At 40.0% G+C, this 22,078-nt stretch overlaps 2 protein-coding genes across 3 annotated transcripts in view; one reads left to right on the top strand and one right to left on the bottom strand.

The window, feature by feature from the left end:
- The window catches only part of LOC133868741 (chlorophyllase-2-like), a 71,407-nt gene that overhangs the window by 43,315 nt on the left and 6,014 nt on the right, over window positions 1-22,078 (bottom strand). Inside the window, exon 2 of one of the 2 annotated variants that reach the window (XM_062305728.1) lies at window positions 16,336-17,146. The exons of the other annotated variant lie outside the window; for it this stretch is intronic. Within the exon in view, the coding sequence (XP_062161712.1) occupies window positions 16,460-17,146 (687 nt within the window). The 3' untranslated portion in view covers window positions 16,336-16,459. Of the gene's footprint in view, window positions 1-16,335; window positions 17,147-22,078 lie in introns of those variants that run through there. 2 annotated transcript variants of the gene reach the window in all.
- LOC133868118 (polyphenol oxidase, chloroplastic-like) lies at window positions 1,644-4,369 on the top strand. Its single transcript, XM_062304940.1, has 2 exons — window positions 1,644-1,766; window positions 2,935-4,369. Exons 1-2 carry the CDS (start codon window positions 1,644-1,646, stop codon window positions 4,270-4,272), a joined length of 1,461 nt encoding a protein of 486 aa, XP_062160924.1. The 3' UTR covers window positions 4,273-4,369.

The raw sequence follows: 22,078 nt of genomic DNA, 5'->3' as shown, positions 1-22,078 counted from the left end.
AACATTCTCGGAGTCGATCCGAGGCTCCTCAAGCACTTCGACACGGGGAGTTATTTCGGGTTGACCAGCATCTCGAACTTCAGAGGCAGAGCCCGGTACCTCCTGATCAACCGCTTCCTGAAAGGCGCTAGGCTCTTCGACATCTTCAGCCTCAGGTACTCCAGTAGAAGTCTCGGTTTGAACAGGCGTAGAACATTGAACTTGGGGGGTGGTATGCCCCATTTCACGATTTTCTTCAGGAAGTGATGGTGTTTCTGGACGTTCAGAAGAAGGAGTTCGGGGAGTACCTTCTACTTCAGACTCTTCAACCAGAGCCTCAGCTCGGGGGGTGCCAACTTCCTCATCCATCTCTTCAAGAGACTCACCACTTGAAGCGAGGGGCTCTTGGCACACTTCCTCGGCGTCGGAAGGTGTTATAACCACTTTACCCCACATCCGCTCGGCGTCCGCGAGTCTTTGAGCCATTCGGTCTTGGGCTGTGAACTTCCGCTTCCTGGCCGGATGTTTCACCCTACGCGCGACTGGGATGTCTTGGGCCTCAGGTACATTTCCTTCTCCTTCCCCAGACCTCTCGGGCTCCGCACATTGTTCACCATGGAACGAGGCCTCGGAGCTAGACTCATCCCGTAAAACAAAGGAAGGGGCAGGGCTAACCTCGGGAATGAAACCCCAAAAGCTGGCAGACCCCTCTTCAACGTTCACCTTAGGTGATGGAGCCGAAGGAGGAGTCCTCCTTGCACCCGAAGCAGCCAAAGGAATCTTCTGTTTCTTTTGTGCAGGAACATCCCCGAGAACTTCTTCAGAATTTTTAGTTGACCTCTTCTTAGTAGCAGGCCTCGGGGATGGAGGGGCGTCATTCCTCTTCTTGACAGCCCCCCTCTTGGTGATTAGCTGTTTGTCTCTCGGAATGTTGTATCCGAGAAATTGCCTCAGATTCTCCTCGGTGACGAGATTATCAAAATCAACCTCTTCAAATTTGTCGGCCTTGACCCTGGCAGCGGACCACCCACTTATCTCCTTAACATCCTCCAGTTCGGATACAGTGAGTGAAGGGGGGTCGCTTCGGTCAGATCGCAGCAATTGCCAAGTCCGAGGCATCATACGGTCTTCAGGAAGACGAGTACCTTCGGGGCATTCCCACTCCCCGGAAACTCTGAAGAATTGCATCTCCCAGAACTTGTTGTTCGTTAGCCCACTCTTGAGCTTGATGAAGACAGGCGGGTGACGAACGCAGAGTTCAATCATCCCCTCTGCAGTCTGCCTCGGCCTATAGATGTTGAAGAATTGCAGAATATTCATCTTCTTCTTCAACACAAGCCTCCACAGGATATAAGAGGCAAACAGGTACCGCCAAGCATTGGGCATTATCTGACTGGGCGCGATCATCAGAAAAAGAACAAAGTCTCAAGCAATCTCCGGAAACGGCAATCGGAGACCAGCAAGAAACATCCTCTCGTACAGAGTAACGTCGCCACCGTCGATGACCCTGGTTCCAGGCGCTTGATAAAACAGCTTTACTGTTGGAGAAATTTCGTAGTTCGAGCGAAGGACACCCTCATGCTTCGCGAAAATAATGGAGTTGACTCTGCTCTCCAAAGGAGAAAGATCCACAGAGCCGTCGGATCTCTTTGTCCGAGCCCGAGATGTGGCAGGAGCATTTGGGGCAGCTTTCTTGGGAGCCATGGAAGAAAGAAGAAGGGTGGAAACAGAAAATGCAGGGAAAAGAAAAAATTGAGGAGGAAGACGACAATGAGGATCGAGAGAAAGTAGATAAGTGATGAGGAATGAACAGTAAAATATTCTAGCTTTAAATACCTCCACCCCTACGTGTCTGGAATGCCAAAAGGCGCTGTCGATTCAAAATTTCTGAAGGTGAAAAGGCGCGCCTTCCGTATTCCAGGATTAAATGCACTGCCTCGACAATACCGTTTCATGATGACAAAAGGGCGGCGGTACAGAGCTGACGTCGTCATTGGAAAAAGAGGCGGTAAGATTTAAATATTTGAACTGTTGAAAAGACGCGCCCTTCACAGTAGCGAGTACAGAGTGGCAGACGAAGAATAATTCCCTTATTTCTCTTATCCCTGAAATCAGAGAATTAGGGGGGTAACTGTTAGGGATAAAATTAACCCTAGAGACACGTGGACTCAGAAACATCTCGGATCTATGTCTCGGACATTTATTTCGGTCAGCTAAGAAAAGATTGCCTAGGCATAAATAGATCTCGGAGGTATAACGACATCTCGGTCCTAACACTCCAGGTTACGATATATGGAACATCCCGAGATCTCCTAGTCTGAATGGAGCGAGCATATCTCGGATATTTGTGTCTCGGAGTAATAACGTCTCGGTATGATATATCCTCGGGGTGATATCTATCGGATGTGTCAACATCTCGGACTTACATAGCCCCGTTGTGGTACAGATATATCCCGAGATCTCCAGGTCGGAGCGAACACGTCTCGGATATCATCGCCTCGGAGGTTAGCTGAAATGTGCTACAGACTTCTAAAAGGTGCCATGCGCCACGTCCGTCTTAAAGTGAGATAAAGATAGAATCCCAGAAGATCAGGGATAAACTACAGATCCATAATTTATGGGATAAAATGGTTGTTGACATGGAATCAAGTTTAAAGAAGTACAAACGCGATCAACTACGGACTTCACACTCCTACTCGAATTCCCTGAGGATATAGTTAAAGTTCAACCAGGCTAGGACTCAAACTCCTAATCCAATTAGGTGTCAAGAAGATCCGGCCTATAAATAAAGACCGTCACATCAGGTATAAAGACACGAATTCTCTAAGCTCCTGAGATTAATATTCAGAATACTCTGCAGAAAACTTTTTAGACTGACTTAGGCATCGGAGTGGGCGTGGTCGGCACCCCCGACGAGTTGTTTGTTCCTTTTTGCAGGGTTGAGGTATTCGGTAGAAATCAACAGCGAATCTTCAGGCGACACGTCACCATACCGGAAACTGTACCAACACACGTAATTTCTCACAACAAGCCAACGTTCACTGCGCCTATTGTAATGGGGCATATGACCAAGTCGGATACTCAGACCTTGAGTATCAAGTTCACGATAGTTGGCTCTTCTTCCCGTTTCATTGCTGGTACTTGTACTTCTATGAGAGGATCTTGGGCAACCTGATTGGCGATCCCACCTTTGCCATGCCATTCTGGAACTGGGACTCCCCTCCCGGCATGCAAATCCCAGACATGTTTGTAGACTCCACCTCACAACTCTACGATGTCTACCGCAACGCAAATCACCAGCCGCCGAAACTGATCAACCTCGACTACAGCCCTCCAGAGGATCCAGAACCTACAGTAGACCAAAATCTCAAAATCATGTACCGGCAGATGGTGTCCAACAGCAAGACTGCTCAGCTATTCCACGGCTCCGCTTACCGTGCCAGGGATAAGCCTGACCCGGGTGCTGGCTCACTCGAGTCCACTCCTCACAATAACATCCACTTGTGGTGCGGTGAACCGAAACAGAATTATCACGAGGACATGGGGAACCTTTACTCCTCCGGTAGAGATCCACTCTTTTACGCTCACCACTCGAATGTTGACCGAATGTGGACCATATGGAAGACGCTAAAAGGAGGGAACCGAAAAGATTTCACAGACACTGATTGGTTAAACGCCAACTTCATCTTCTACGATGAAAATGCTCAGCCTGTTCGTGTTTATGTTAACGACTGCCTTGAAACTAAGAAGCTGGGCTATTCTTATCAAGATGTGGATATTCCATGGCTGAAAACTAAGCCAACTCCTCGCAAATCTAAAAACGTCAAGAAAGTAGCGACGCTTTTTCCTTCAGGACGTGGGGGTGTTGTGCTTGCGGCTGCATCATCTGCAAGCCTTGCGTTTCCAGTTGTTTTGGACAAGGTGATAAGCACTGTGGTCGCTAGGCCCAGCAAATCGAGAAGTAAACGTCAGAAGGAAGAGAAGGAAGAGGTGTTGGTGATTGAAGGCATCGAGTTGGAGAAAGCTGCGGTGGTGAAGTTTGACGTTTATATTAATGATGATGTTGACACTCCCAGCGGGCCAGACAAGACGGAGTTTGCAGGAAGCTTTGTGCACGTGCCGCATCAGCAGGCTCATGCGAAGAAGAAGAAGACCGCCCTGAGAGTGGGGATCACCGACTTGTTGGATGACTTGGGAGTTGATGGCGATGACGACGTCGTTGTCACTTTGGTTCCTCGGCAAGGTAAAGGGCTCGTCAGCATTGGTGGAATCAAGATTGAGCTTCTTTCTTGATCTGCTTCAGGTTCCAAACGTGGTTTCTTCTTTCGCCATTATCATGATCCTTGCTTATTAAACTTAACGTAATATTATTATGTGTTTCTACTTTTTCTGTTCTGAGGCTCTAAGCAATATGTATTTCTACTTTATTTCAGAGGGTCATGATTGGTTTCTGAAGTCTCGAGTAGTTTGAAGGTTTCTACGTAGTTACATATTAATGTAACTACGTAGATAAATAAATAAATAAAAATGGCCTTGTAGTCTACGCCTTATTTGAGTGGAATTTAATATTATATAGATATATAGACACACACACACTTGTAAGCGAGAAAAAAGTAATACGCTGGCTCCTAGCAAATGTTGAAGATAACAATCAATCTCATTCAAATTTAAATGACACTATGGATCTCGGAACACATTTAACAGAGTTGCAACAGAGCATATCTTGTATAACATCCGCATCTTGTATTTACTATATATGTTAATGAAAACCTACACAAATGGGCAGTAAACAAGTTACAATAAACCTTTGTATTTGTTGCTCATAAAAAAAAGAAAAAAAAAGAAAAAAGAACCTTTGTATTTGTTACTCTTTCAGCAAACAACAAAGAGAACGAAACTAAGCAGGGGTTTAATTCGTGCATTCATTGATTATTTTATTTGAAGTTCTGTGATGTCTAAGAGGAGGAGGGGGATTTGTGGAAGGGGGAAGAGTATTCCAATGTTAGAAGAGGTGAGATATGTGGATCCTTCTATCTACAAGGGAGGGTGGATGTGGAGGATGTAGATCCTGATGATAAAGAAGAAATGGGTGATGATGAAGAGGAAGCTTAGATCTGTTTTAGCGTAGGAAAACAGAATCAGACAGAGTTGCCTTCTTGGATGGCAGGTGAGGGAAAAAAGAATGGTAATGAGAATCCAAGTGTTTAGAAGGAAGGTGATACTGAGATCGAAGAGATGAAAGTTGATGAGCTCCATCAGATTGAACGTAAACATTGATATGCAAGGGTGTCGGTTGAGGTTCATCTGAATCAAGATTTCCTAGAGAAATTACTGTAAGAGATGCCGCTGGGAAGTGAGTACAGTTGGGGGGTTGAATACCCTTGGTTACCGTTGCAGTGTAAACATTGTTCTGCGTTTGGACATTGTAATGCCCCACCCAAAATACAAGGACAGACTGAAAAATTAAAATCAATTAACTACAAAACGCTATTTCTAAATCTTTAAACAGTCAATGCAGTGAAAAAAAAAAAAAAAAATTGAATAATTTTTTGTCTTTGAATTGACCACATGAACATATCAATAAACTAACTAGAGCTTCTATATCATTACTCAACGACAATACGACATAAATACAATCTCTATGTATAAGTCACTAAAACATGACGCACTAGGCATTAGTACAACAAATCCTTAGTCTAAGTCAGTGCCTCGCCAACAACTCAAAATTGATGAGAGAAAAAAAGTGTGAGAGAGATTGGAGATGAGAGAAAGGAGAAAAAAAAAGAAAAAAGTGTGCTGATCACGTGAGAGAGAAAGCAGAAACAAAATTGATGAGAAAATTGGTAAGTTAATATTACTCATCAAAATTGGTGAGTATTTTCACTCACCAAAACTTTTGGTTAAAGTGGTAAGGCTGCTGGAAGTGGTTTTTTAGTGTTTTCATCAAATTAGCTTACCAAAATAGCTTGAGGTTATTAGGAATGCTTTTAGGTTTTAGGTATGAAATTTGTAATGCAGTCTTAGACTACAATGGAGGATGTGAGTACCTCGAAATGCTCATGAAGGGATGGTAACCTCGAAATTGTCAACTATCTGTATTTTCCATTTTATCAATCAATTACTTTGAATTTCTTCATCAATTTCTTCCTAAATTCATCCTTAATCCATCCTTGATCTAGTAACAATGAAATTGCCTGTTACACATAGCAAATCAAATTCTTAAGCTTCATACACATTCATTTGGCTTGTACACATGGAAACCCCAAAATTCCTAAACAACAATACCCATCAAATGGTTTAATCAAAACAAATACAATTCCATTTTAACCTAAATTCGGACGTAAGTGAAAATCATAGCAACTCATACTATTTTCTTTTCTTCATCAAAGCACCGATGCTTTATTTTTCCTAAGCCATTCAGCCCAAAAACAAACTCCACGAACACCCATTCCGTTATCCCCTACCAAAGCTTCCAAAAAATCAACCTAAATCAAACCCAAGTATAATCATAACAATTAAACATGATTTTCATTCTTTATAATCGATAGGTACAACGAAACACAAAGAAAAAATAGAGATTTACCTCATGAAAACCCATGGCCGAAAACCCATCTTCTTCTCTTTTTCTTCTTCTTCCTTCAGTTTGCTTCTCTTCCTCTACAACACGATCTGTCTCTCTCTCTCTCTCACGGCAACTCTCTCTCAATCTTTGCGTGTGCGTGCGTGATAAAGGAGAAAGGGAGAAAAGAGAAGGAAGAAAAGGAAAGGGAAGAAAGGGAACGTGCGTGAGGGAGGGAAAAAAGAAAAGAAAAGAGGGAGAGAAAGTAAATGACCGATTTGCCCTAACACTGAAATTTAAATACAAAAATGATATTTACACAATTAAACTTTCACAATATTTATACAATACACACACATGGGGTGAGACCCATGTGAGCAGAACCCACTACATGGGTCCCACTCTATGTGAGTGTGTTGTGTAAATGTTGTGTAAGTTGAGTTGTGTAAGAATCACTTCTCACTCAAAAGAAATTATACAAAAGAGAATCTTTGCTAAATTCTCTAAGTGCTGCGCCGCACCACAAATGTGAGAAATATTGGGACTGAAAAATCTCACAAACACACGTCGTGAGTAACTCTCTTTTTGACGCTCTCATAGATGTCTCTCATTTTTTTCTTTTATGTTGCAGATATTGCCTCTCTTGCTCTTCTTTTATAAATGACCGAAAGTGTTAAGTCTTGTAAATAAGTAAGTTGGTTAAAATATTTCACAGTGAAGTAAAATCTTGAAACTTAACTAAGAAGCAAACTTCACCGAGAAGTAAACAAATAGAGACAAAATGTATGGTTAAGAAAGAAATGAGTCTCACGTATAAGAAATGCAAGTCATAACACGATAGTAGATGATTGAGCTAAAATGTGGATCACATCCATCCACACAAAAGTTCAATTTTTTAGAAGATTAAATGTTAGGTGTTGGTACAGTTTCCGGTACGGTGACGTGTTGCCTTCCTTCCTTAATCTTTGCTCTCCTCGTAATCTGCAAAATAATAAACGGCTCATCGGACTATGGGGGTGCCGACCGGACCCCCACTCGAATGCCTAAGTTAGTTCAAACTAATTTTCTGGAAAATATCTGTAATCTCAAAAGCTCAAAGAATGTACTCGTTTTTAATACCTGGCGTAGTAGTCTTATTTATAGGCTCACAGTTCACAGTTATAAAACTGCTAGAGTGCTTGGAGCATAATCTAATTAGGAGTCTGAGTCCTAGATCACATAGTCTTGAATCTTATTTTTCTAATTAGGAGTCTGAGTCCTAGATCACATAGTCTTGAGTCTTATCTTCATAGAATTCAAATTGGGTAGTAGAGTCCAAACTGGATATGACACTCTCTTTAGCTAATGTCATTCTATTAGGTACCTTATCCCATATTTGATGGGATAGAAGTTTATCTTGATATATTTTGAATATCCGTCTTTTTGGAGATAACGACTGGTCTTGTACTTAGGTCTGATCTGGCCGGGCCAACCCGATGGGCTCGGCCCCCGATACTACCTTAGGCCCACATGTCTTTGGTGTTACAGTTACCCCCCTAATTCTCTTATTTGAATTTAGAATGTAAGAGAATTAAATACCTCAATTTCTGAATCTGGATCTTCCATAATCTGTATCTTTGAATTTAGAATATAAGAGAATTAAATACCTCAATTTCTGAATCTGGATCTTCCATAATCTGTATATGACAATTGCCGCCTCTTTCAAAGTAATTATGACGAATAATGCCTCGAATCTCTAGAAGGATTAGAATTCCTGCTCCTTGTCGATCTAGAACTGCTGTCAAAGTTCTAATTGGACTCTGATATCTTCTTAGACTTCTGATTTGATCATTCTTCTTATCTGATTGGACCATAAGTCCTATCCCATTTCTACCAGGGATAACTGATACCTGATTTCCCTGAAGTAGTTGCTAAATTTTTATCTCCTCCTTGGATCGGGTTGAGTGGATCCAACTTGTGATCTGTCATAGTACTAATAGCAACTTCTCATAGATATCTTCTTCATAAATGCCTCTACATAATATTGTCGGTAGGGCCAAAGTTGTAAAAATGATTTCCTACTCTCGGCAGGAGATGGATCAGACTGATGTAGTTGATTTCACCAAGATTGTGGTGAAATGCCACTCTGAGAGAACACTTTGCGTACGACTTTCCTGAGATCAAGGTTTTGTTTGACAAAAATGGTAAACCGTTGAAGAAAAGGCTTAACATACCCGAAGCTTCTTCATTGGTAGCGCTTCGTAGACCGCTTCCACAAAAATCTCTCTTGGGGGCTTCGGAGGCCCAGACTAGCGCTGAGGCTTTGGTTGTCCGAGACTTACAACGACTAAGGGCTTCTGGTGGCCCGAGGTTTTGTGCTTGGCGTATCGAATCTTCTAATCTGAATACCATCTAGCTTGGTCTCACCTGTGAATATCTTTATTTTCGAACTTTGTAATGTTTGAATTCTTTGTTATAGAAAAACTTTCCATAACAAATCAATTCTCACTTATCCTCTAATAACTTGAACAAACAATCGGTTTGCGTAAGTTAACTCCAAAGAGGGTAAGAAAAATCTTTTGTTTCAAAAATCTTTTTGTTTTGAACTCCGTGACTAGGAGAGAAAAATCTTACTTTGAGTTATCCTCCTTAACTTAAACAAACAATTGGTTTGTGTAAGTTATGACCGAGGAGGATATGAAAAAATCTTTTAGAAGCGATGAACTTACTTGGTTATTTTTTGTAGAGGTGATATCCCCGTATGGTTTGTTATAGGGGTTGTCTCCCCGTATCTTTGTTCGAGTTGCTCGTGAGAGATCTTAATTTGAGAGTTTGGTGTAGCTTCGGTGATTTTTCCTTTGTAGAAGCTTTAACTTTGTTGAGCTACTCCCCATAGCTTTAGTCCGCGACCGCGGGCTAAGTTGTTCGAGGCGGATAGCCAAGTCCTCTTGGTATCCTGGACGATGGTGTAAAAGAGATCTCGGAGTTCGGAGTGAGTCTCAGGGCTTCAACCTGTAAATACTTGAACTGTCCTTTTCAAATGTATCTTTTTTCTTTTTCATGTAATTTTTTATTTTATTTTATTTTATTTTTTTTATGAACAAAATTTCAATGTTAATGAATGGAAGTCTTGGACATTTTGACTTTCACTTTCCTTATCTTACTAGCCGTAGAACATCATAATTTTTCAAACTGAATTGAATATCTTTACCTGGAAAAAAGTTTAAAGTTTCTCACTCAAAAAGTTCTTCCGAGACATATCTCGGTTTCTTATAGATCTTACTTTTTATACTAGAGTTACCCCCGAAACTCGAACAAACAATCGGTTTGTGTCAGTTTTTTCCGAAGGAAGAACTGGTCTAATTTTTTGAAATTTAAGCTACCCCAAAAAATTTTGAACAAACAATCGGTTTGTTGCAAAATTTTACAGAGGACAATAAAAAAACTATTTGCATCAAAGTGTTGAGTCTTACTTAATGATTTTTTAAAGAGATTTTATCTTCATACCTTCCTGAAGCTTTTCCTTCCTGAAACTTTATCATTCTGAAGCTTTGTCATCCTAAAGCTTTGTCGTCCTAAAGCTTTGTCGTTCTGAAACTTTATCTTTCTGAATCTATCCTGAAGCTCTGTCCTACTGAAGCTTTACCTTCTGGGCTTTATCTTTCTGAAGCTTTCCTGAAGCTCTGTCATACTGAAGCTTTACCTTTCTGGAGCTTTATCTTTCTGAAGCTTTCCTGAAGCTCTGTTATACTGAAGCTTTACCTTTCTGAATCTTTATCCTTGTAACCTGTAGAAGACTTTATATATTACTGAAATGAAATTACTGAATTGAAATCTTAACCTTTCAATTTCCTCATCTCTGAATTTAGATGATCCGTATTCATAGCATCTGGAGACCTCCAACCGGGAGGTTTTCTTGACTTGGTGTCCTTTCCATAACCATTTCAGGTCGTCCGAGGAAAGGACTCGGGCCGATTCTATCTTGGATGTTCTTGTCCTTCCGAAAACCTACAATCTTGCCGTCGTATCCTTTTCATAACCCTTTCGGGTCGTTCGAGGAAAGGATTCGGGATATCTTTAACCTTATCCTTCGGAAACCTCCAACCGGGAGGTTTCAACCCTTTGTATCCTTTCCATGACCCTTTCAGGTTGTTTGAGGAAAGGACTCGGGCGGATTCTAATCGGGGTATCCATAACCTTATCCTTCGGAAACCCCCAACCGGGAGGTTTCAACCCTTTGTATCCTTTCCATGACCCTTTCGGGTTGTCCGAGGAAAGGATTCGGGCGGATTCTTTTCTGGATATCCTTAGTCTTATCCTCCGGAAACCCCCAACCGAGGGGTTTCAACCCTTTGTATCCTTTTCATGACCCTTTCGGGTTGTTCGAGGAAAGGAATCGGGCGGATCCTAGTCCTCATCCTTCGGAAACCCTCAACCGGAGGGTTTCAACCCTTTGTATCCCTTCCCTGGCCCTTTCGGGATGTTCGAGGAAAGGATTCGGGCGGATTTCTTTCCTGAGCATCCCCACCATAACTCTTTCGAGTCGTTCGAGGGGAGGAGTCAGATGGACGCTGATGTAGCTTGATCATCTTTGGAGAAGTTTGATGAAGAAGTGCTTCCATTCTGTCTCGGACTGCTGCTTTATTCTTGGCAGAGATCAATCAATACCTGGGGACTGTCTGTTCTTCCTTGCTCTCGGTGTTGGACTAACTGAGAGACTTTCCTTGTTTTTTCTGCAGGGTTGTCTCCCTGGCTCTTGGTGTTGGACAAACCGAGAGACTTTCCTTGTTTTCTCTGCAAGGTTGTTTCCTTGGCTCTCGGTGTTGGACTAACCGAGAGTCTTTCCTTGTTTTCTCTGCAAGGTTGTCTCCTTGGCTCTCGGTGTTGGACTAACCGAGAGTCTTTCCTTGTTTTCTCTGCAGGGTTAACAAAGCATTGTATATACTAAAACAAAATAGCAGAATGCACAGTAGCACTATATATCCTTTTCATCTGTTAGGATGATTTTGTGATCCTTCCACTCACGGCAGGAGTGAGGCCTCAACACATGAGTCTATTTTATCAAAATATATATATATATATTTTTCGGCAAAGCGTACAAGTGCATGCATACATATATCTATTTTTTTCTGGTTGATAAAATAAAAACCGACATTTATCCTCACTTTAACATAAATCATAGTTGTAAAAGAAGAGTATGAACTTATCTGGTGAATTCAATGAAGATGGACCGTCTTACTTGGAGCTCCTTATCCTGCACGCCACTCGATATGGTGCTCTTTGGGAGAGTTCCTCAAACTGGACCCTTGGCTCGGATTTGTCCCTCGGCACGTGACTGTGCACTTAGGAGGATGGCGAATCTAGAGGGGTCCTCAAAGTGTGCCATTTGGAACTAGGAGCTCGGGCATAGTCTCCTCGGAATAATACCCTCGGAATAAAGTCTCGGTATGTGTCATCTTGGTACATACTTTTCACCTCGGTAGAGCACCCTCGGATCAAACTTTTTAGATTATACTTTCTTCTCGGTATGACACTCTCGGGTCAAACTTCTCAGATTATACTTTCTTCTCGGTATGACACTCTCGGGTCAAAATTCTCGGATTATACTTTCTTCTCGGTATGACACTCTCGGGTCTAGCTTTTCTCCTTGGTAGAATGCCCTCGGATCTATCTTTTCACCTTGGTAGAACACCTCAGATCTAACTTTCCTCCTTGGTAGAACACATCGGATCTATCTTTCCTCTTCGGTAAAACACCTCGGATCTAACTTTTCGCCTCGGTAAAACACCTCGGATCTAACTACACTCTCGGGTCTTTTTTTTTTTTTTTTTTTTTTTTTTTTTTTTTTTTTTAAGGGAGCTCGAGCCTCATATTTGGTAAGGAGTGAGCACTGATTTAATGCTATCTGAGCTTGAATCTGTCAGTTGGATGTGGAAGGCAGGACCCAACTCAGGTTATGAACCAACATGGGTGTGCCGAACAAGATGATTCCTGATGGTTGAGCTTCCAGGTATGTAGCTTGGTACTCTTCGCTGGTTAGTTCGGTAAACTGATTCGGCTTTCGGTGTTGTTGCGTTCGTTTGTCATTTGGAGGTTCGGAGCTTCGGCTTGGCAACCAAGAGAGGTCGAGGCTTCTTTCCACTGCTCAGATACTGTACACGGTACTCATAATGTTTGCTCGGAGGTCGGCACCAAATGGTGGCTTTGAAACCGAAATGTCATGCTCTTCCTCTCAGATGCCAGATTCTTATCTCTGATCCTTTGTACCACATAGTATGCCATATTTCCATTGCTTTATAGCACATAGACGTGACACCTGGGTTGCTGCTGACTAGTGGTGGGCATGCCGACACAGCAACGGTAAATAAAGGCGAGAAGAGCTTGCCCGATCATCGAGGTGGCTCCATGTTCCAGCAACATTCGTCGAGTCATGACTCGATGCTTGGGGTCTCGGACTTCTGGCTCAGCCCCGAGAAGTATCTCACACGAAGTCTTGGGCTTTCTTGTTTACAGAATCTCCCTTACAATCACCATCTGTGACTTCCAGCCCATCATGACCCACGACAAGCAGGGGATCCTCACGGCCAGTCACTGTTTCGTCGTGCTTCCTGTGTGTCTCGATGAACCTGCAGGTATCCAAAGTTCCCAGGATTTCATGGGCTCCACTCGGACATTCCAAGGACCTCCGGGAGACCGTGGGCTTGATGGAGACTAGTAGATGCCACGAGTCTCGGAGGATTAGTCGATAGCTTCAGGGTCAAAGGAGAGCATCCCGAGTTGGACTTTCATGGAGGCGGGAAACTCTGATCTCCTACAGCTTTTGTTTTTTCTTCTTGACCCATCTTTTCTTTTTGCTGGGCCTTTATTTTCTTCTCTCTTTGACTTGAATGGCACGTGGCTATTAACCACGTGGTCTCTTAACTCTCACCACACTTCTTCTTCTTCACCAGGTTACTGTCGATTTGCGGTGGAAACAAGTTGGTTACCGCTACCTTGATATCCAGCGGCTGAGATCAGACCTCTAGCTTGGGCCAGATACTCGAGACTGAGTCCAACGTTCGTGGAAGAACTGGTTCTAGCCAACTCAAAGGCCAGTTGTTGAGGATCTACTGTCGCCTCGGTAGTTCACATCACCAGGGCTTTTGATGGTCACAGAGTCTGTGGGAGTGGATCACGTTGAATCCCCTTCGACGCTCCGATGGTGCCGGTGCCATGCAGGTTCTGCTCCGGGCGTTGGCCGAACGACAGAGAGTCATAACTCGAAGGCCGAAGTCCTCTCATCCTTGGAAGTCCAGAATCTTCTGGGAATTTTTCTTACTGGAAATCTCCAGCCCACTAGGCGAAACCCGTCGTTTACACTTTGCCAAGCCTGCATGCTTATTTTGATCGTGAGGCCGAACCCACTACTTGGATCGCAGGACCAAACCCAACGTCCCACCGAGACCCATCCACCTTGGAATTTTGGTTCGGGAAGCAGATCTGAGTCTGAACCCAGCAGTTCTGGGAATCCCAGTAATGGCCGCTGACTTGGTGGCGTTTGATGAAGCCTTCGGAACAAACAACCCATAGGCTTGGTTTCATGCTGATGACGTGTAGATCTTGGAGAACTACCTGGACTGACAATCCGTTCCTCAGTTAGATGGCGAGACACTCGGCGTTTGTGGTGGCTCGGTGTCGGGCGTTTCTGGCCTCTGCCTTTGATCGGTGATTTACTGGCCGAACAGTTTGTTGGAGAAGTAAGGTGGAGCTCCGGAACCCATTGAAGTGGAGAATGGTTGGGTAGGCCTTCTCTGTGTTGGGAGACCCTCCAGCAGCGTGGATTCCACGTCAGTCTATGGCAACTTCTCTTTGTTTGTCTGGGCCAACTCATTGGAATGAATTGGACTAGGCCCAATTTCCCAAGCCTAAGCCAATCGACCTGAAGCTTTCTTTTTGGGGAAGAAGCAACGATGCTTCTGTTTCTTTTAGGAACAAAAATTGGACCCACCATCAATTTGTACCAGCACACCCGTGTAAAATTGTTACCTCCGAGCCTCTGAGCATAGATCTAGATGATACCACATCTGTATATTGCCAGCACCGATTTGGTGTGATTAGATTCTGATCTGAGATTTCAGACTCTATTTGATCGCGCAGTCACCGTTGCGGATTTATTTTTTTGCAAGAACGATATGTCGTTCCCACAGACGGCGCCAAACTGTTGGTACAGTTTTCGGTACGGTGACGTGTTGCCTTCCTTCCTTAATCTTCGCTCTCCTCGTAATCTGCAAAATAATAAACGGCTCATCGGACTATGGGGGTGCCGACCGGACCCCCACTCCGATGCCTAAGTCAGTTCAAACTAATTTTCTGGAAAATATCTATAATCTCAAAAGCTCAGAGAATGTACTCGTTTTTAATACCTGGCGTAGTAGTCTTATTTATAGGCGCACAGTTCACAGTTATAAAACTGCTAGAGTGCTTGGAGCATAATTTAATTAGGAGTCTGAGTCCTAGATCACATAGTCTTGAGTCTTATCTTCATAGAATTCAAATTGGGTAGTAGAGTCCAAACTGGATATGACACTCTCTTTAGCTAATGTCATTCTATTAGGTACCTTATCCCATATTTGATGGGATAGAAGTCTATCTTGATATATTTTGAATATCCGTCTTTTTGGAGATAACGACTGGTCTTGTACTTAGGTCTGATCTGGCCAGGCCAACCCGATGGGCTTGGCCCCCGATACTACCTTAGGCCCACATGTGTTTGGTGTTAATTATTTCTCCAACATTAGGTTTGTTCCCGTACATTAGGGAAGGAAAGTTTAAAGGTTGTTGGGTTTTGAGAATCTGTTGCATATGGTTTGGGGGTTTGATATGGGATTTTGGTTTGGACTTTGTGTAGGTGCTGTTTGTTATTGTTTTTATATGTAGTGTGCAAAGTGGTTGTTTCTTGGCTTTGGAATTTGTTCTTTCGCTTGATTGTTTTCCAGTTGTTTGCTGTAAAGATGTAATTGTGCTTGTTTGTTGCCTTTTAAAATTAGGAAAAAATATTCATGTTTCTCTTAAACTACCATCTAATTGTTAATGTGCCATTCAAATTACTAATTGGGTCAATGCATGTCCTCCCAATAACAAAAATATCCTTCATATATAAAATTATAAAATTCTTAGCATTATATAAAAACAAAACAAAAAAACTAAAATTAGTTATATAATTTTTAGTTTTATAATTTTTTTTTTTTTTAAGATTTTGTTTTATATAATTTTTAGTTTGGGCCACCCTTGGGATTTTCATTAATTTTTCTCGGTTTTTTTTTTCTTTCTTTTTATTTTTTTTTTAATTTTTTATAAAGATATATTTGTCTTTTTGTTAGCTTTAAGAGATATTGACATTTTTTGATAGTTTAAGATGAGACATTGACGACATTAATACAATTGGTAGTTTGGGTGGTACATTGACAATGTACATAGTGGTAGTTTGAGAGGTATGTGTACTTATTTTAATCATAAAAAAAAAAAAGAAAAAAAAAAAGAAAAAAAAGTGGTAAGTGTTACATTGTGTAGTTAGTCTGTGAAATTGAGCTTTATAAATGATTCTAGAAAAATTTCAAATTGACTAGATATTTGACTATAAATTAAATGTTGCAACCCCCCAAACCAAAAAACAATGTCGTAAATAAATTTTCAGTTGGGTGACTCTTGTGTTAATTTAGTCAATCATTGGAAACAATATTAATTATATAATCCTATTGTAATTTTGGACGTTTATGGCTAACTTCCAAAACATAATTCAACAATATTAATTATATAATCCGATCATCTCCGAAGCATGCTTGTTCAAAGAGTAATAGTAGTTTTATTGAAACTCTAGATCTGAATTTCTGTAAGAGCACAAATGTTATAAATAATAGAACATTAAATCTATTCTTCGCTTCTAGTAGCCTCTAGAATTAAATTTCACTCAAGAAATTCAGTAGTTTTGAGCTCCACTGGTGTAGTCTCCTGCCCATCTCTTATAGCCATTAAGTCACTGTTATCATCTAGCAGATAAGCTTTCATGAATGCAACAACAATTCCTCCAACAAACCTCCTCATGGGTTGCCTAGACTTCCCACTCTTACACATAATATTTATAGCTATCCCAACAAGCAACCCGATATCATCATCTAACATATCACAATGGCCATAGTCCTTCACAAAAAAATGACAAGCCGGTTTCCGACATTCATTGAAGAAATCCTCATGGTTAACTCCCTTAGGAGCAGGAGCAGGAAGAGTAACACAAAATAGAAGAGTATTTCCAATTTCACCCAATTCTGTACCAATGACCATTGCAGGCATGTCAAGGTCAAATGAATGAGGAACATAGGTGAGTACTGGCGAAGGGGTCTGTAAACCTTTGCCTAGTCCATCAACTGGGTCAATGCCTATTAGAGCAGAGAACTTTAGAGAAGTTGCTGCTTTTTCAAGAACAAGTGCAAAAGCAGCCTTGCCTCCACGGCTATGGCCAGCGAGTCCTAGCTTTTTCATATTTGGCTGAACCTGCGGTGGAAGCAAGTAATGGAGTCCCTCGGGCAACCAATTTGTTGTGGCCACTGTGGAGTCAATGTCAACAGTAGCACATGGTCCAGCCACGGTGTATAACTGTTAAATGGAAAGACAGAAATATGTCGTCAGTCAAATTTAGGGTATGTTTGGGTTTGTGATTTTAAATTGTATGTAATTTTTAAAAACGTAGTTAAGGGTTTGACTTTTAAAATTGTAGTTTAGCTTTTCAAAATAGTGTGTTTAAAACAGCACCCAATCGGATACGATTTGAAAACGCAATTTTTTTTTTAATCTATTTTTAAATCGCAATTTTTTAAAAACGTATTTCCAAACAATATAATTTCTGTAATTGGGTTTAAAATCGCAACATAATAACAATAATTTCCACTATTTTTGTTTTTATTTTCCGGATTTAGTTATATTGGTGCTTTCTTCTCCTTATGGGGGAGTTTTCAGAATGCTTAACACAATTATACATGACTCCTGACTTTGGACCTACTCTCCCACCCCTCTCTGAAACCAAAGTGCAAAAAGTGAAAAAAAAGTTAAAGGGATAACTTCACAAAAATGTATTGAATTATACGCCGTTTTGAACAAAGGGTACTGCACTATCAAACATCTTAAACTAGTCTATCAAGTTTCCAAACGTTTCACTTAAGGGTACTCCGTTAGGATTTGATGTTAAATTCTGTTAAATTCCCAAAATACCTTTTTCTTTTTTTTTTCTTTTTTTTTCTTTTTTTTTTCTTTTTTTTTTTACGAAAAAAAGAAGAAGAATACTAGGATTTAGATGTTGGTTAGAATTTAACAGAATTTGCAAAAATACCCATACATGAATCTTTGAAATTTTTTATAATTTTTTTTAAAAATAAAAATAAAAATAGGGGTATTTTAGGAATTCTGACAGAATTTAACAGTAAATCATAATAGAGTACACTTAAGTGAGACGTTTGAAAAATTAAATAAACTATTTGAGTCATTTGATAATTCAATACCATTTTTTCAAAACAACTTTGTAATGCAACTTAACAGCATTTACTTTTTTATTTTTAGATTCTTGCACAATCATGGATTTCAAATAATGAAGACAAAAACGACATGTTTGATGTTGAACGAGTATGTCACCACCTCGGGGACAGACTAGGCAACAATTGAATATAAAATTGAAAAAAAAAGCGACAATGTTATGATGTTCATATATACTTATTGAAACTTATATATATATATATATATAAGTTTCAATAAATTTTGTTCCAATACTATTTGACTTTAGAGTCGATATATGTATTCCTATAATACATCTATTTCATTTTTCTTATCTTAAGGTTATTTGGACAATTAAACAATCTAAGGCATTCACATTTTAACCATTATATTTAATACTTAATCTTTATCATTTACTAACATCCAAGTAGTTTAGGTTTAGGACTTAACCTTATTTAACATTTTATAATCTTTGTGTATTCCATCCATTTCCTATACGCTTTCTTTTACATTCCTCATTTTCACCAAGTACCAAGACTATGATCTATTTATCTCACTTACAACTACTATCACTACCCGATGATCTTATTAGGACTATAACATGAGACTAATCAAACAACCCAACTCTATAAAGGGCATCATCTAATATCTTATTACACAACCAGAACACCTAAATAAACTATAGCAAGGAATTCAATTATTTATCATAATCAACCTTAATCAATTCAACTTTATCAACACCTAGAATATCCAACTCATAAGCATAACATGGAACATAGTTTAGCCTTATTCAACAAACCATAACGAAGATGTCATCACTAAAATCTCATTTCATGTTAACATGTACATACTCAGCCCTAAAACAACCAAACATCCAAACCCATTTACAAAACAAGATCAATCTCCTTAAATTGGAATTACCTCAACCAAAATTCCACAACAACAATCATCAACAATTAACAATTACATTCTCCAATATCAAAATGAAGTCTCAACCCAAAGTATATCAACAAATCCAATACATAGGGTTAATCTCTTAAACAAACAACTTAAAATCAATTACAACCTTCATCAATAAATTATAACTCACCAATACTCAAGAATCCAACCATTAAAAATCAATATTTATAGAGCTATTAACACCAACATATTACAAAATCTAACAATCCAATTCAGTTGCTTGGAAATTAGTGATAGAATCTAAACCCCATCCTTTCAAAACTACGTAAATCCATAGTGAAAGCACAAGTCATAAACACAACAATATAAATTCACCATTCGGTCCAACCTTTCATAAAAACCTAATCACAACTCCAATATCATATTCAAACCCCAATCGGTTTAAACAACCCTAAAACCACATCCAAATATCATTTAACAGAAAATCAACACCAAAGTCCCAATCGAGACCTTCCAATCCAACTCCTGATTTCGGATTTCACCACAATACACCCATCAATCTATTTTCGGTTAACATTAACCCTAAAACACAAGTCCAAATAATAACCTAAACATTACATAAGTAGAAAACCCACTCCAAATTCGGATTTCCATCAAAACCACAATATGGGAACTTAATAAAAAATCCAACAATTCATTTTAGAACATAAACACAAGTTATAACACCAAAAACCGAAACCCTTAAGTAAAAATATTATTCTGCCATCCACCCATTGGAACCCTAGATTATCATCCAAATCAAACCCCCCAAAGAACACCTACGGTTTGCAAAAAATCAGAGAATAAAACCAAAATCCAAAACAAAAGGAAGGGGAAACCTTACAATGACATTTTTTTGCATTTTTCCTCTCAAATTTTCTGCAGAAATTCCTCTCACACGGGTCAACATGTGCGTGACAAGAGAGACTAAAGAAGAAGAGAAGGAAGAAATGATGGTTCGGGTGCTGCAAGTTCGGGCGTGACTGAAGGAAGAAGAGAGAGGAGAGGGAGAGATGGTTCGGGTTTATGGGGAAGAAGAAAGAAAAGAAAGAGGAAAAAAGAAAGTGTGCGTGAGTGAGGGGGAGAGGGATCCGGATAAGAGAGAACGAAGAAGAGAAAATGAAGAGAGAGAAGATAAGTGGGACACTTGTCCTATTGTGAATGGTTGGGAGAAGATGAGGTAATCTTCTCCTAGCCAATCCGATGGTGACATGTGGCAGGATAAGATTTTTTTATTTTTAAAACCCCCAACTTATTTAAATTGTATAAGAACCCCCACTTTAATAAAATCATATCATTTGACAATTAATATGTAACCCCATATTTAATTTTACTACATTCTATCTATAAAATTAGTTATTTATTTTAAACACATTTTATTTTCAATAATATAAATATCACCGCTTAAACCTAATTATTAATCTCGTCATATTTAATGAATATAATTTATTAAAACAAAATTTCCTATTTATTTTTTTGGTCTTTACACAAGCTTTCTCTTTTATTGCTTTGCTTATTTATGTCAATGATATAGTCATTACTAGTGACAATGTTGCAGCAGTTTCGGAGCTTACTCAGTTTCTTATTAGTGTTTTCAGCCTCAAAGATCTCAGTCCATTGAAATTCTTGCTTGGTATAGAGATTGCTCGTAGTGCTAAAGGGATTTCTATCTCTCAACGTAAATATGCCTTGGAGATTCTAGAGGATTCTAGTGTTCTTGGTGCTAAACCAATCCTCTTTTCCAGGGATTCGAATCTCAAACTTTCTCGGGGTGATGGTGAGCTTATTGATGATCCTTCTAGTTATCGAAGGTTAGTTGGCAGGTTAGTTTACTTAACCATTACATGGCCAGATCTTTCATATTCAGTTCAATTATTGAGTCAGTTTATGGATTCACCTAGAAAGCCACATATGGATGTTGTATTTCGGGTTTTGAGGTATTTGAAATCTTCCCCTAGATAGGGTGTTTTCTTTCCTTCCGATTCTCCTCTTAAGCTGAAGGCTTTTTACGACGCGGATTGGGTCGCATGCCCTGATACTCGAAGGTTAGTAACTGCTTTTTGTGTGTTTTTGGGTGACTCTATGATCTCTTGGAAATCAAAGAAGCATCATACAGTTTCAAGGTCTTTTCCTGAGGCCGAATACCGTTGTATGGCTACTGTGACGTGTGAGATTAATTGCTTTGTTTAAAGATCTTCAGCTCTCTCATCCTCAGGCTGCATTGGTCTTTTGTGATAATCAGGTTGCCCTTCACATAGCAGCAAACCCGGTTTTCCATGAACGCACTAAGCACATTGAGTTGGATTGTCATATTGTGCGTGAGAAAATTTCTCAAGGTTTGATTCGGACTTTACATGTCAAGTTTGCTCACCAACTTGCAGACATCTTCACAAAAGCTTTACCTAGACTTGTGTTTCATGATCTCATGTCCAAGATGAATGTTATAAACATATTCCATCCATCTTGCAGGGGGCTATCAAATTAGTAAGATTAGTTTTTAATTTAGTTGTATTTCTGTTCAATCTGTTAGATTAGCTCATACACGTGTAATTATCCCATTTGCTTTCCAGTTTGTATGTATACAAACCTTACTGTAATATTTCATTTTCACCGAATGAGATCAAATTCCAATCTCACTTTCTCTCTTTGAGTTCATCTTTTTCCTTACATTCACTCTACACATTCAGATTCTGTTACACATGGAACTCCTTTTTGGTGGTTGAGCTAACATAGTACCACCATGGTGATCGATGTAGGACACATCTCCGTCAATTTCTACATCATTCTTTGATTTGATATGGCCGGAGGTAATTCTAAAACTTTTTTCATTGCACAGTCTATCATATTATAATTATTTTATGTATTTTAACAAAATATTGTAGCATTTACATGGCCGGCACACAGATGTAGCCTTCAGCATATATATATATTGATGTAGGGAGATCCGAGTTAGATGATGCTAAGCTGTTAGATTGCACATTGATGGCGCTAAATTACCTGGAGCAGGCAGATCAGCGCAAGATTGGTAAGAAATCGTGCTTTTCTGGCCTAAATGGGGCAATTTTTGAGTGCGCGGTAGTACTTTGGCCATAACTTTGGTTACGA

Source organism: Alnus glutinosa, chromosome 5 (genome assembly GCF_958979055.1).
Source record: "Alnus glutinosa chromosome 5, dhAlnGlut1.1, whole genome shotgun sequence".
In the NCBI taxonomy this organism is placed as follows: Eukaryota; Viridiplantae; Streptophyta; class Magnoliopsida; order Fagales; family Betulaceae; genus Alnus; species Alnus glutinosa.
The sequence above is the reverse complement of the archived record's forward strand: the minus strand, read 5'-3'. Positions and strand labels throughout refer to the sequence as shown.